This window comes from Schistocerca nitens, chromosome 6, assembly GCF_023898315.1.
Source record: "Schistocerca nitens isolate TAMUIC-IGC-003100 chromosome 6, iqSchNite1.1, whole genome shotgun sequence".
Taxonomy (NCBI): domain Eukaryota; kingdom Metazoa; phylum Arthropoda; class Insecta; order Orthoptera; family Acrididae; genus Schistocerca; species Schistocerca nitens.
In genome coordinates, this window is record NC_064619.1 from 677715791 (window position 1) to 677731128 (window position 15338).

At 39.9% G+C, this 15338-nt stretch overlaps 1 protein-coding gene across 1 annotated transcript in view; it reads right to left on the reverse strand.

The window, feature by feature from the left end:
• Positions 1-15338, reverse strand: part of LOC126262458 (Bardet-Biedl syndrome 4 protein-like) — a 135837-nt gene that overhangs the window by 107254 nt on the left and 13245 nt on the right. Inside the window, exon 4 of the mRNA XM_049959114.1 lies at positions 12122-12216. Coding sequence (XP_049815071.1) covers positions 12122-12216 — 95 coding nt within the window. The remainder of the gene's footprint in view (positions 1-12121; positions 12217-15338) is intronic.

The window sequence follows — 15338 nt, forward strand, 5'->3', positions numbered from 1 at the left end:
CAGTAATATCTTGCCAGCAGAACATGTTTAAAAATAAACAAATAAAATGGAAAAAAATCAATAAATCCATCTTCTGCAAAGAACACAGTGTAGAACTAGTCTCACAAGTCACACATTCAACTGGAAAAGCAAAACTCATACAAAAAATCCACCAAAATACACAAACACAAACTTATAAAATAGAATGATTTAGTAAATTTAAATCATCATCATCATCATTTAAGACTGACTATGCCTTTCAGCGTTCAGTCTGGAGCATAGTCCCCCTTGTAAAATTCCTCCATGATCCCCTATTCAGTGCTAACATTGGTGCCTCTTCTGACGTTAAGCCTATTACTTCAAAATCATTCTTAACCGAATCCAGGTACCTTCTCCTTGGTCTACCCCGACTCCTCCTACCCTCTACTGCTGCACCCATGAGTCTCTTGGGTAACCTTTCTTCTCCCATGCGTGTAACATGACCCCACCATCTAAGCCTGTTCGCCCTGACTGCTACATCTATAGAGTTCATTCCCAGTTTTTCTTTGATTTCCTCATTGTGCACACCCTCCTGCCATTGTTCCCATCTACTAGTACCTGCAATCATCCTAGCTACTTTCATATCCGTAACCTCAACCTTATTCATAAGGTAACCTGAATCCACCCAGCTTTCGCTACCATACAACGAAGTTGGTCGAAAGACTGAACGGTGCACAGATAACTTAGTCTTGGTACTGACTTCCTTCTTGCAGAAGAGAGTAGATCGTAGCCGAGCGCTCACTGCATTAGCTTTGCTACACCTCTCTTCCAGTTCTTTCACTATGTTGCCATCCTGTGAGAATATGCATCCTAAGTACTTGAAACTGTCCACCTGTTCTAACTTTGTTCCTCCTATTTGGCACTCGATCCGTTTATATCTCTTTCCCACTGACATTACTTTCGTTTTGGAGATGCCAATCTTCATACCATAGTCCTTAAATTTCTGGTCTAGCGCTGAAATATTACTTTGCACACTTTCAATCAAATCTGCCATCACAATTAAGTCATCCGCATATGCGAGACTGCTTATTTTGTGTTCACATATCTGAATCCCACCCAGCCAGTCTATTGCTTTCAACATATGATCCATAAATAATATGAACAACAGTGGAGACAGGTTGCAGCCTTGTCTTACCCCTGAAACTACTCTGAACCATGAACTCAATTTACCGTCAACTCTAACTGCTGCCTGACTATCTATGTAAAGACCTTTAATTGCTTGCAAGTTTGCCTACTATTCCATAATCTCGTAGAACAGACAATAACTTCCTCCTAGGAACCCGGTCACATGCCTTTTCTAGATCTATGAAGCATAGATACAATTCCCTGTTCCACTCTTAACACTTCTCCATTATTTGCCGTAAGCTAAAGATCTGGTCCTGACAACCTCTAAGAGACCTAAACCCACACTGATTTTCATCCAATTTGTCCTCAACTAACACTTGCACTTTCCTTTCAACAATACCTGAGAAGATTTTACCCACAACGCTGATTAAAGAGATACCTCTGTAGTTGTTACAATCTTTTCTGTTTCCATGTTTAAAGATTGGTGTGATTACTGCTTTCGTCCAGTCTGATGGAACCTGTCCCAACTCCCACGCCATTTTAATTATCCTGTGTAGCCATTTAAGACCTGACATTCCACTGTATTTGATGAGTTCCGACTTAATTTCATCCAACCCAGCCACTTTATTGCACTGCAATCTATTAACCATTTTCTCCACTTCCTCAAGTGTGATCCTATTTCCATCATCATTCGTAATATCTTGGACAAAACATACAGCAGGATGGACTAGAAAAATTTGCAATAGGTAAGAGCTAACAAAATGGGAAGAGTATACTATATTACTTGACAAAAAATATCTTGCACAAAACATGCATATCCAGAAAAACAAAACTAAAACACTATACCACAGCAGTAAGACCAGCATATTTAAGTGCCTGTAAATGCTAAGGATGAACTATAAGCTGGACAGAATAGAAATACTTGAAAGCTGGATTACTAGAAAAATAGTGGCTTCCACACAAACTATAAATGGTTGGAAAATGTAACAAGGAGAGCTATGAAAATATCAGAAGTAACGGCAAAGCAAAGATAAATCTTCATTGGGTACCTCTACCAAATGAATGAGAACAGGCTAACAACATAAATATTTCATGTCAAGTTGCAGGAACACATAATGAAAAGACTGTCACACATTGAACTTGGGACCAAAGCCTTCATCAGAAATGAAAATACACACACATTCACACAAGCAGGCATAACTCATACACACACACACACACACACACACACACACACACACACACACACAGTGGCCAGAATGCAACTCTCGCATTGAACAAAAGCAGCAATCCGGAGTGGGGTGGGGAAGGGATAGGGACAGCAGAGTACAGATGGGGGAGAGAATAATGCTGTCTGGTGAAGTGTGTAGGGACTACGGTAGATGGCAGCAGGACAAGGCTAGCAAGCACAGTGTTGGGAGACTGTGGGGGGTCAGGTATGGAGAGCATAAAACCAGAGGAGCAGAGAAGGGGGATAAGACCAGTCGGTGCATTGGCGGGTAGCAGCACACAATGAGGGTGAGGGGATGTGAACTGGGAGGAGGTGATAGGACTGAGGGGGTGGAAACTGTTGGGTGGAGGATGTGGAGATAGTAGGTTACTGTAAGTTGAAAAACGGTTAATTTTGGGAGTGGAGAACGTGTTGTAAGGATAACTCCCATCTGTGAAGTCCATAAAAGCTAGTGGTGAAGGGGAGGATACAGATGGCACAGGTTGTGAAGCAGCAATTGAAATCAAGCATGTTATGTTCAGGTGCATGTTGTGCCACAGGGTGGCCCACTTTGCTGGTAGCCACAGTTTGTCACTGGCCATTCTTCCTGGTGGAAATTAAGTTGGTAGTCACACAAACACAAAAAGCTGTGTAATGATTGCAGCAGAGCTGGTATATGACATGACTGCTTTTACAGGTCGCCCAGCCTCTGATGGTGTAGAATAAGCCCATGGCAGGACTCGAATAAGAAGTGCTGGGCGGTTGGATCAGGCAGGTCTTGCAACTGGGTCTTCCACATATTTATGATCCCTGTGGCAAGGGATTGGGATTGAGAGTGGCACAGGGATGGACTTGGATGTTGTGGAGTTGGGAAGGAAGTCCCTCAAATCAGCGCATGATGACAGACAATCAGTGCCCTTATGTAAGATGTGGTTCAGATGTTCCAGTTTGGGGTGGTATTGGGTGACAAAGGGGGCACTCCTTTCAGGGTGTATACACAGACAAGGAAAAAAAAAAAAATCCCAGATTTACCGGTTAAAAATACACTTTCTCCTGGGTGAAAATACACTTTTTCCCTGTTAAGTGACAGTATAATTTTCCTCAGAACTGTAAAACACATCAATCCTTTGAATGGTTATGGTTTTATACACCGGCGTAGAATTTCCTGGAACTTTAGAAAATGAAACTCGGGAAAAAAACACGTTTGGAAAGATCTTTGAAGGACAGCAACAGGTACACTGCATATTTTCATATTACGAAAGTATATATTCAAATTCCACCGAACACCGCATGTTACTTTCCAAAGAATTGAAATCGAGATTGTGATGTGCTTTTGTAAGCCAGTCATAGCTCATGTCACGTGATCTCACCAGCTGATGACAGAAGATATTCAGAGCATAGGACACAAGATGTAGTCAGCCAATAGCAACATCACTGTTAAGTACACAAATAGGAAAAGTTAATGGTTTAAATTAATATACATAGTGTTGTTACAGGAACAGAAAAGCTTTCACACATAACATTGGTTTCAAAAATTAATAAGCTGCAAGAGAAGCTAAGCTTTCACACATGTTGATTTTTTTATTTATTTATTTTTTTATTTTTTTGCACTTCAAGACACATCACAGAAACATGCCAGTTAAATTTTTAATGACGACATAAATGTCTGACCTTTTGAGTTTGAAATTCTTGTAAATGGTCATCCTCAAAGAGTTGATTTTTAAATGAGAGTCAAATACTCTATGATTTGAAAACTTCATCGTACATTCCTGCACATTGTCCGCCTTGCAGGAAAGGTAATTTACTTTAAGTAAAGCTTTTCTCAAATAACCATTCGCAATATTTTCCTGCGACCTGTTAGAAATATGTTCATTTCAGCAGTTGCCGGAGAGCGCCACATAACTGGCGTCACCGCGATTGCGTAGCTATGATGACACAGGAACCCCATATGTTGGTACGTTAAAACATTAAAAGATCTTACATTATCTCATAAAAGAAACAAAACATTAGATGATACTAAAAGAGCATCGGAATTTCGTGAACCATACTAAAAAGCATATTTTGGCTTAAAGTGCACATTTGTATGTCTAGATACGGGAATAAATTTTCTTGGAGTACCAGTAGTGTATTGTCTCGTGTTTAGTTCTTTATTATGGCATAGTGCTATACATGTTAGAAGACAAAAACGTACAGTGAACAGTTAAAACAGGCCAATAGTGTGGAATTAAACACTTTGTTTCAAATGCCTCAGCAGAAAAGATTAATAAAAGCCAAATTTCTTTAGAAAACTGACAAAAATAACTTCATTGTTCTACAAGGCGATTATTGCTTGACTATCAGAAAGATGTAAATAAAATAAAATCTCAAACTAATAACATATTTTAGCCTTCCATAATTATATGAATGTATTTTAATTCACTTGAAAGCTCCTGACCACAGAAATCCGTTTTGTTTTCATTTGACGAGAGAACAATAAACGGAGAGGAAGCAGCAAAATCACTAAACGTAAACACGGGTAATGTGGAGACCACCCACCTCCCCACTAGAACTAAGACTGTCCTCTGCATCAGCCCCATATCTATGATCCCTCCCTCAAGCGTTTGAGGTAGGACGCCAAAAATTTTAAAAAAAATCGACTTTTCAAAAATATGTTCATTTCGTAGCGCACATCTTTCTGAAGAATCTGATACATAAAGCATATGTGTTCGAGGAAACGTAAGACATGTTATTTGGTCTTAAGTGGGCCTAGGTGCAGTGCCATGCTTCTTCACAAAGTATTCTTCTATCTTATGTCACTGTATTTCGCTCTGTGGAATTCAAACGTGTAATATTTTGTAATGGATGCCATCAAACTATATTCAGGACAGTAGAAATTAAAATTTCCTGTGGTGTCTCTCCTGCTCCCAGTCAGCTAGTTTGACTCCTGCCCTTTTCTTTTCTTTGCTTTTTTTCTTTCTTTTTTTTTAAAAAAAAAAGAAAAGAAAATCCCTTGCAATTAATACTGGATGGTATTACTTGTAATTGGGAGAGCAAGAACTCTTCAGAAAATTTGCACTCTTTATTACCTATTAGCTAATAACTTGCTGTTTTGTGTGACATAAAATTAAATATAGCACACATAAAACCAGTAAAGACAAGACAAGCAAGACAGTACAGATTTATTCAATCCTTAAGTCCTACCATTTTTTTTTTCTTTCTAATATTGCTACAGCTTTACATGGTGTAAACTTTGTAAAACTTTTTGCTACATCAAAAAATGAAATGTCATCGTCTAATACTGAAAAAATAGTACCAAAGACTGGTATGGTTTCTCGATTTGATTACATGTAGTTTGTCACTGTTTGCTAGATAAAACGAAATAGGCCTGCCTAATATTGCAGTAATTGTAACGCACACCAAATAAACAAGATTGTTTTGGCACAAATGGTCATTTTTATAACACGACAGAATATAATTCACGAAGTACCAATATCAAATGCCTATTAGGCCTACTACAAGCAAAAAGCTTTATATTAGGAAATAGTTTCACATTTCATTCATATGCTGCAGCTTCTCAAGCATGAGATCGAAAAGTAGTAGTATAAAATTTTTATATAAATTTGGAACAGTCATATTCTTCCATAATTTGTGTGATGTCCTCGTTTCCTCTCCTTTCTCGTTCTAACAAACAATCTTGTCATCACTAATTCTGTGACTATTCCTGCCAGTGTCAAAACTTTCTCCGGTTGACTTCACTAATCCTGCCACAGTCAACACTTAAGTTATCCCCATTTATTCTCCGGTCAGGGTTTATCACAACGCGTTTTCAGTGCTACTCCCAGAACAGAACTTAAGTGGATGCTAGTTCGGGACTGTACAACTGGCCCTTACTAGTTTAGCAGTCCGGCCAAAAATTTGGTGTCAAAATTTCATTTTCTTGGATACATCGAGAAGATAACACGTAATCTTTCGAACCTGTTATCCCTGTTGGTCATTTACTTCCACTCTGATAGACTGAATCTATAGATTTTGCTAGTAATTATAACAATACTGATCATTCGCAAACTCAGTGAACCACATAAACAGCAGTTAGCATTCACCCATTTGGCTTTATTCCACTTAGCTCAAATAGCCCTGTCCCCTTTTGTCTGCAGGAAAGTTTATTTCTAGATGCGACACATTCAAAAATCAACTTATGATTCATTCAGAAATCAACTTAGAATGTGTTCAAAAATGTTCAAAGTCCAACAGGGGTGCATTTCAAAATCGTATGAATAATTGATAGACCATGTGCACTGGACGCTAGGCGCTTTGTGTAACAAGGTTTTTTTTCTTCAAGAATATGAATTTGGTCCCCCCCCCAGGACAGATACCCCTGTTTGGTCCCCCGCCCCTTGATCCGGGACTGTTGCGCGTGCATGAATCTTGCAGCAAAACTTCTCCAGGTAGCATCTGACTGCTTGCTGCTACTGCTTATACATCTATAACACCACACTTCTGTAGCTAAGAAGTGGGAGAAGGTACTACTCAAACGCGACTCAACTGCGCATGCGCATGAGTTCGCTCGCAACTACTCAAATGAATCTAATGTAAACAGTTGTGACATCATGCTCATCGGAGGCAATTTGTTGTTATGAAGCACTGCACAGACTTCCTAAAGCCTTTGACACATTTTGCTGTTGGCAGATGCTTGTATGAGCACTGTGTTTTGCAGCTGTATATGGCGCATTTCCTTTGCAATTTAAGTTCTTTTTTTCCTCTTGTTCATGTTTTGTTGCTGCAGTATTATTCTGCTGTAGTGAGATACAGTAATATCCTTTGTTAGAGTATTAGTTCTTACCAGTTAAAATTACAAAATTTAACTGAAAACTAAAACAATGAAAAATTCTCAAAATTCTAAAAAATTCCCAGTTTTTCCTGGTTTTCTCCTGGATGAAAAAATTCCCAGGTTTTTTCCTGGATCTCACAGTTGTCCCGGGTTATACAACATGTTCTTTGTTGTTGGTTCCTGGGGGCGGTGGGAGGAGGGGTGTTGGGTGGATTTGGGGTGTGCCGGGATATGGCATGGAAAATTTGTTTGTCTACGGGATTGTGCCTGTTTATGAAGGCCTTTATAAGGCCCTCAGTGTATTGAGCAACGGAATTCTTTTCACCACAGACACATCATCCTACTTTGGCAGGGCTGTATGGGAGGGAGTTTTTGGTGAGAAAGGGATGGCGCCTGTCAAAATGCAAATACTGTTGGTGGATGATGGATTTAATAAGGACAGACGTGTGGATGGAGCGATCAGAGAGGAGGAGGTAATGTCCAGGTAGGTGGCTTGCTGGTTAGAGGAGGACCAGATGAAGCAGATGGGAGAGAAGGTGTTGAGGTTGTGGAGGAACAAGGATAATGTGTCCAACACATCCACCAATCTTTTCCCCTTCGCTGCTCCTCTTTTTTGGACCCCATTCCCCTTCCCCTCCCTACCCCCTCACACCCCTACAGCCGCCAGATGTTGCACTTGGCAGCCTTGTCCTGCTCCACCTTGTCCCTGTACACTCTGCCAAACAGCGTTCTTCTCTCTCCTCTTCGCCCCCACCCAACCAACAACCAGCTACACCTCCCCCGTCCCTGCACCATTCCAGATTGCTGCTTTCATTCAATGTGAGAGCTGCATTCTGGCTGCAGAGGTCAGAGACATGCATGAAGTTCTTAAAATGTGTGGAAAATTCAATAAACACTGCTAACAAAAATGCCTGCCACTTCTGTTCTAACAGAGATGGGACCATGAATGTAATTTTGGAAAAGGCTAGGAACAAGCTTTCAAATGATATCCATCATAGCCATATTCAAACAATGTACATAATAAAGGTCAGTGACCTAGACCTTCACCCTGAATGTCTCAAAATACATCACATTCAAAATTTCTGAAAAAATATATTTACTTCTTCATTTTATACTATACAACATAGTAAAAATCAAGTTGGGATGGCATTTAGTTTAGGAGATATAAATTAAAATCTACAGTTATGTGATAGAATAAAACAATACAGATTGAATGCAGACTGCAATAAAATGACATAAATACTGAAAAAAATGTTAACTGTTAAAAAGATGGTGCAATAGCAATGCACAGTAAGGTAGCAATACAAATACAACAATAGCAAGCATTTGCAATGTGCAAGATAACAGATTACAACATCTGAGCTTTAGTGATGGAAAACATGATATAACCATCCTAGCAAAACATGTGGAATGTATGGCAAACAGGTTCAAATAAACAAATGAAATGACGAATGTATCATCAGGACTTACCATGCCTCAATACTGGGAAGCAAGATATAACACTGTTAATGCAGTTCTTGGTGAACATTTGGTCTGTTGCAGTTCTCACATCAACCTTTGTACGAATGCCTTCCTTGTCCACAGTAAAGATTCAGATTTCTTGGGGTATACAAATAAAAGTAAACAGTCTTGAGGATGTAGGAAACTAACTGGTATCCTCATTAACATTAAAACACATCCAAGACAGCACTGATCTTTGTACATGCATACAGCAAACCTAGTGATATCACCAAGGTATGAGTCTTGTATCTGTGTCAAATATTCATTTCTGGTGTATGATGAATTGGGGAAAATATTCATTTGGATTTTGTTATGGGCAGTGGGAATAACTCATTGTAACTTGTGAGTAAAGTACCTGCAACTGTGCAAATCTGAGCTATAACCGCTCTTGAAGGAGAGATGCTTCATCATACTCAATTTCAGTTTCATAAAAGTGACACACTGCAATGTTGTTGAAACACCACTCAAATAACTGTCTGGGTGTTATTATCTGAGAGTTTGAAATGCACTGCAGACTGGTATGGGGAGCAAGTCTCCTGATGGTACCAGCGACAGTTATATGGTCCTTAGCCACTATGCACAGTTATTGAAATCACTTTGATGAAAAGGTATGTTTGCAAATTTTTTGTGGCGTCTGTATAGGCTACAGTGCCATCTGAGAAGTAATAAAACTACTTGGGTTGTTCTATGGAAATGGTACATCATGAAGTTAATCAGATTTCGTTTTTTGTACAATAGAAATGCACAAACAGGGATGAATGTGCGGGCGTGTTATCACGATGCAAGAACCATGAATTGTCTCACCACATTTCAGGCCGTTTTCTTCTCACAATTTTTTCTCACAGGTGTCACAATATGTACCGACAGTACCATCGATTAACGGTTTGTCCCTGTAGCACAAATTCATGACAAAGAATCACCAGTTATGATTCTCTTAACAAACATCTTGTTCTCATTTGCGTGATCCAATAGCTCCTCACAGGTTGCAACGTGAAGGTCTTTCTGGTCCTCACTTATGAACCATGGGATGAACTTGCTATCCAAATGATGCATTGCATGATGCTGTGTCAGTATTTCATGACATGATCCATCTGACATGTTACATTCTTCTGTAATCTCTCAGACAGTCATTCTTCAATTGGCATGCACAATTTCGCATGTGCCACAATGCCAACCACATTTCACTCCAATCCAACACACCACTGCTACTAAATTAAAAAGGTTCCAGGATTTTTTGGACAGACCTCATAAATGAAATGCGATCAGTTTTCTGCATGTGTATAATAAACAACAAATCGCCCTGTGCATTGCTCCAGTGAGACCCCTGGAGCTCATCCTGCAGGACAAATGCATAATTCTCTGCAGAGCCACACGTAAAAAATTTTCATTGTCACAAAACATCTCTTCCAGGTGTTTCAGAAATTTGGACGGTTGAATGACTGTAAAGTAGTGCAGCAGGAGTTTTTTTTTCAATTTTTCAACATGTTTTCCAAGAAGACTTCCACAGAAAATAGATCAATCTGGAAAGTTATTCTATCCGTACAAATCCATGGTTTGTATGTTATATCATCAAGTCCATTATCATCATACAACACTCCTAAAGAAAGGAAGAATGTGTACGTGGGCAGTTCTCACATGTTGGCATAGAACGCTTTTGCTGTGCAAGATTGCAAATGACCTTAACAAGACAGTGTTTGTATGCATTACAATCAGTATCAGATGTAAACCATTTCCTAAATGGTTTGAGGCTCCAAATTCATTTTCAATCCTTCAAATGCTCCAACTTTCCAGAAAAAGTGTCAATATTTGGATCTTCTCCCCCACTTGTGGTGCTGGTTTTGAATTTCTGTTTCAATTGCATTATAATTTTAGATTCCATAGTTGTTTCATCCTCCTCCTCTTTTTTTCTGGAATACTTCAGACACTTTCTCGAACATTATCTGCACATATGTATTCTCTTTGTCTTTTTATTTCCACCAGTGACTCACCAATGAATCCCAGACTGTCATTTAATGCAACTAAATCAACATCTGAGGCTACAAGCCCTTGCTTTGGTGTGTTTTTTTCTACTTCTAACACACATTTTGTGGTCTGTAGTTATGCCATTAACCACATCAAGCATCCACATTTTCACTTTGCGTATCACAAATGATTGCTGTTGGTGCATTACTATTGCTACCTGACTGTGTGTTGCTATCACACCATCTTTTTAACAGTTAACATGTTTTTCGTTACTTTACGTCATTTAATGCAGTTTGCATTCGATTTACACTGCTTTATTGTATCACACAGCCGTAGATACTAATTTATATCTCCTAAGCCAAATGTCATCCCAACTTGACTTTTTACTATGTTGTGTGGTATAAGATGAAAAACAAATACATTTTTTCCAGAAATTTTGAAGGTGACATGCTTCGTGATAAGGTTAAAGTAACTGATCTTAAATAAGTACACAATTTGGATATGACCATGATTGATATCACTTGAAATTAGAATTATCTGATTCACAGTTCTATCTCTATTAGAACACAAGTTGCAGCTGCCTTTGTCAGCGGTGTTACTTGAATACTCCACGTATTTTTAGAACTCCAGGCAGCCATTACTTTTGTCATACTTGTGCTATAATTCTGAAATTGGACATTTTTCATTCTCTCCTCTTGTGCAATGAACACACCAAACTTGATAAAAACAGGGAATGGTCAGGTTGAAAACTGTACTTTTCTGTATTGATTTAAGATGGAATGACCCTAAATATGGATGAGCTTGTTTCACTGAAACCTTTGCGTGAACTCAAAATACAGAATATGTATATGTTACAGTTATTTTATACATAATTAAGGCACAATGGAGAAGGTAATGCTCCTCATAGTCAAACAGCAAAGCAAGATGAAGAAACTTCTGTGATGAAATTTTGACTGGGCTCATAACCAAATAGGGTTTACGGAATTCAAATTCAGGCACAGGAATACAAAGGAAGAACTTTTGTTACACCTTAATACAAAGCAAAGTGTACTGAATGGCATACGCACAATGAATAAACAAAAGGGGGCTACATCTATGGAAGATAAAAAGAAATGCGACTGTAGCCCAATCAGTATATTAGGTAGAGAGGTTTTTAAAAGTGAAAATAACTTTCAGTTTCAATAGTTAACATTGCAGCTTTTATTTTTCCCTTTTGTATTGCTATTCACAATGCACATATTTCAGCTATGTACACTTAAAATTATGGCACATTTTCAAAATGAAAACGTATTGTAAGGAACTTCATGCCATACTACAGTGCAAACATGCAGTGTGGTGCTCTTTGTACTCTTTGCTGTTAAGTTTGAAAGGTTTCAGTATATACTTGTATATCACTGCAAAAACAGTAGCAAACAAAGAAGTGCAAGAAAGTAATTAAAATAATTCATAAAAATCTGTACTGTAATTTTCTCAGCATATTTCAAGCAAAAATGTGCTAGCAAAATAGTGAAACCAGCAATTGAGACGAAAACTGGAAAGGCTTTTTTTCTAAGGAATACCTAAGTTATGATAAATATCCCATTCAGGCTTGAGAACAAGACTTTCTGCTTCTCGGTACGCCTCTAAGGCCAATCTGTGCCTTCCAAGTAGATACCTATGATTGGAATGTTTACATTAAATTACACAATGAATGAGTATATATAAACATACAGTTTAAAGGCTGGGTGTAGCACAGTTACCAGAAATTTTTTTGTAAAACATATCTGAAATTGCCATGAGACGTTTTTTTCACATTTATCTAATACATACTTTGAGTGTTCACATACAAGAACATAACAGTCAAAGGGAATAAGAGTCATGTATGGCATACAATAATCAAATTAGTTACACATGACAATGGCATATCTTTTGCATCTGATACTGCTAAAATGTAATGTATTGATTCATGGTAAACTAAAGCTGCACAAAATTAATGTTATTCATAATATTATCAAACAATTGCCAGGACAAGTACCTATGTTCAGCAGCATCAAAAGTTATAGAAGACAAAAATGAACTACCTTAAAACGATTATTGGAATACCACAAAATCAACATTAATACAAAATAAAAACTACTATATTTTGATTGTACTGACAACGGGCACTGCTGTGCCTACTAGTTTGACAACACAGCAAATAAGCAATCATTCTGTGCAGCTTCAGTTGATTTTGAATGGAAATGTGTTTTTTCAATAGAGTGCAATAGATAATTAAAATAATTAAATAACCTCATATTTATCACACAATTTCAAGCAGATACCTCACAAAATGAAAACTGATATATATATATATGCAAGTACCAATCTCATCTGCAACATGATTCTCATTTCCTTTCTATAACACTGTAATGTTAATATACTGGAACTTCCATCAATAGACATATATTATAGAGTGCAATTAGAGAAACAATTCTTTCCTCTCATAATATTGCAACATTAGAAAGACATTTCAGTATATTTCACATACACACAAAAGTGAAAGAAAACCTGCTAGCTTCTGGGGTAAGGACACAAGGCCACAGGAGAGAGAGAGAGAGAGAGAGAGAGAGAGAGAGAGAGAGAGTGGGGGAGGGGTGAACATACTCTCTCACTTGACAAACGATTTATTCTAGAATGTTTTCTTTCTCTTTTATGTATATCTGGCAATGACTTCACACTGCTGCTATTCAGTGAGTGGCCTCTTTTAATTCCAAATTATTTACATTCTGCCATTACTTTCCTTATTAAATTTACAGTTTTACAGATAATTTTTATACTAAAAATTCTAGCACAATCCTTTCATTTATTTTTCTTTTTACTGCCATGCTATTCCTAATTAACAACATCTGGGAGGAAGATAGCCTTCCATCCAGTCCCAAGTCCAGATAAAGTGGGAAGGTTAATCGTTGGACTAACCATTCAACATTGTAAAAAAACTGGAGTGTTCCTCTACGCTCACACCCAGCCTCGGACTGGAATGAATGTTACGGCAAACAACCCAAGCTTATGAATATAGGACACAGAATCAAAGGTAAATACAGAAACATCTCATTAGTATATGTCCACACCCCAACTGAGGACAAGAAGGAAGACATAAAAGATGAATTCTATGATACCTTACACCAGATGTGCTCCAGATTATCACAGTACGAAATCAGAATTGTGCCGGAAGATTTAAATGCCAAAATTGGGTAAGAACATCAATGGTAACCATATATATGCATGTTAAGCTTGTACATTCTATTTCATGATGATACAAGCCTCATCAACTTCACCACAGCCAGAAACATGCAAATAGTCAGTACATCATTTCCCCATAGAGACATACATATACACTCCTGGAAATGGAAAAAAGAACACATTGACACCGGTGTGTCAGACCCACCATACTTGCTCCGGACACTGCGAGAGGGCTGTACAAGCAATGATCACACGCACGGCACAGCAGACACACCAGGAACCGCGGTGTTGGCCGTCGAATGGCGCTAGCTGCGCAGCATTTGTGCACCGCCGCCGTCAGTGTCAGCCAGTTTGCCGTGGCATACGGAGCTCCATCGCAGTCTTTAACACTGGTAGATGGCCCGCGACAGCGTGGACGTGAACCGTATGTGCAGTTGACGGACTTTGAGCGAGGGCGTATAGTGGGCATGCGGGAGGCCGGGTGGACGTACCGCCGAATTGCTCAACACGTGGGGCATGAGGTCTCCACAGTACATCGATGTTGTCGCCAGTGGTCGGCGGAAGGTGCACGTGCCCGTCGACCTGGGACCGGACCGCAGCGACGCACGGATGCACACCAAGACCGTAGGATCCTACGCAGTGCCGTAGGGGACCGCACCGCCACTTCCCAGCAAATTAGGGACACTGTTGCTCCTGGGGTATTGGCGAGGACCATTCGCAACCGTCTCCATGAAGCTGGGCTACGGTCCCGCACACCGTTAGGCCGTCTTCCGCTCACGCCCCAACATCGTGCAGCCCGCCTCCAGTGGTGTCGCGACAGGCGTGAATGGAGGGACGAATGGAGACGTGTCATCTTCAGCGATGAGAGTCGCTTCTGCCTTGGTGCCAATGATGGTCGTATGCGTGTTTGGCGCCGTGCAGGTGAGCGCCACAATCAGGACTGCATACGACCGAGGCACACAGGGCCAACACCCGGCATCATGGTGTGGGGAGCGATCTCCTACACTGGCCGTACACCACTGGTGATCGTCGAGGGGACACTGAATAGTGCACGGTACATCCAAACCATCATCGAACCCATCATTCTACCATTCCTAGACCGGCAAGGGAACTTGCTGTTCCAACAGGACAATGCACGTCCGCATGTATCCCGTGCCACCCAACGTGCTCTAGAAGGTGTAAGTCAACTACCCTGGCCAGCAAGATCTCCGGATCTGTCCCCCATTGAGCATGTATGGGACTGGATGAAGCGTCGTCTCACGCGGTCTGCACGTCCAGCACGAACGCTGGTCCAACTGAGGCGCCAGGTGGAAATGGCATGGCAAGCCGTTCCACAGGACTACATCCAGCATCTCTACGATCATCTCCATGGGAGAATAGCAGCCTGCATTGCTGCGAAGGGTGGATATACACTGTACTAGTGCCGACATTGTGCATGCTCTGTTGCCTGTGTCTATGTGCCTGTGGTTCTGTCAGTGTGATCATGTGATGTATCTGACCCCAGGAATGTGTCAATAAAGTTTCCCCTTCCTGGGACAATGAATTCACGGTGTTCTTATTTCAATTTCCAGGAGTGTA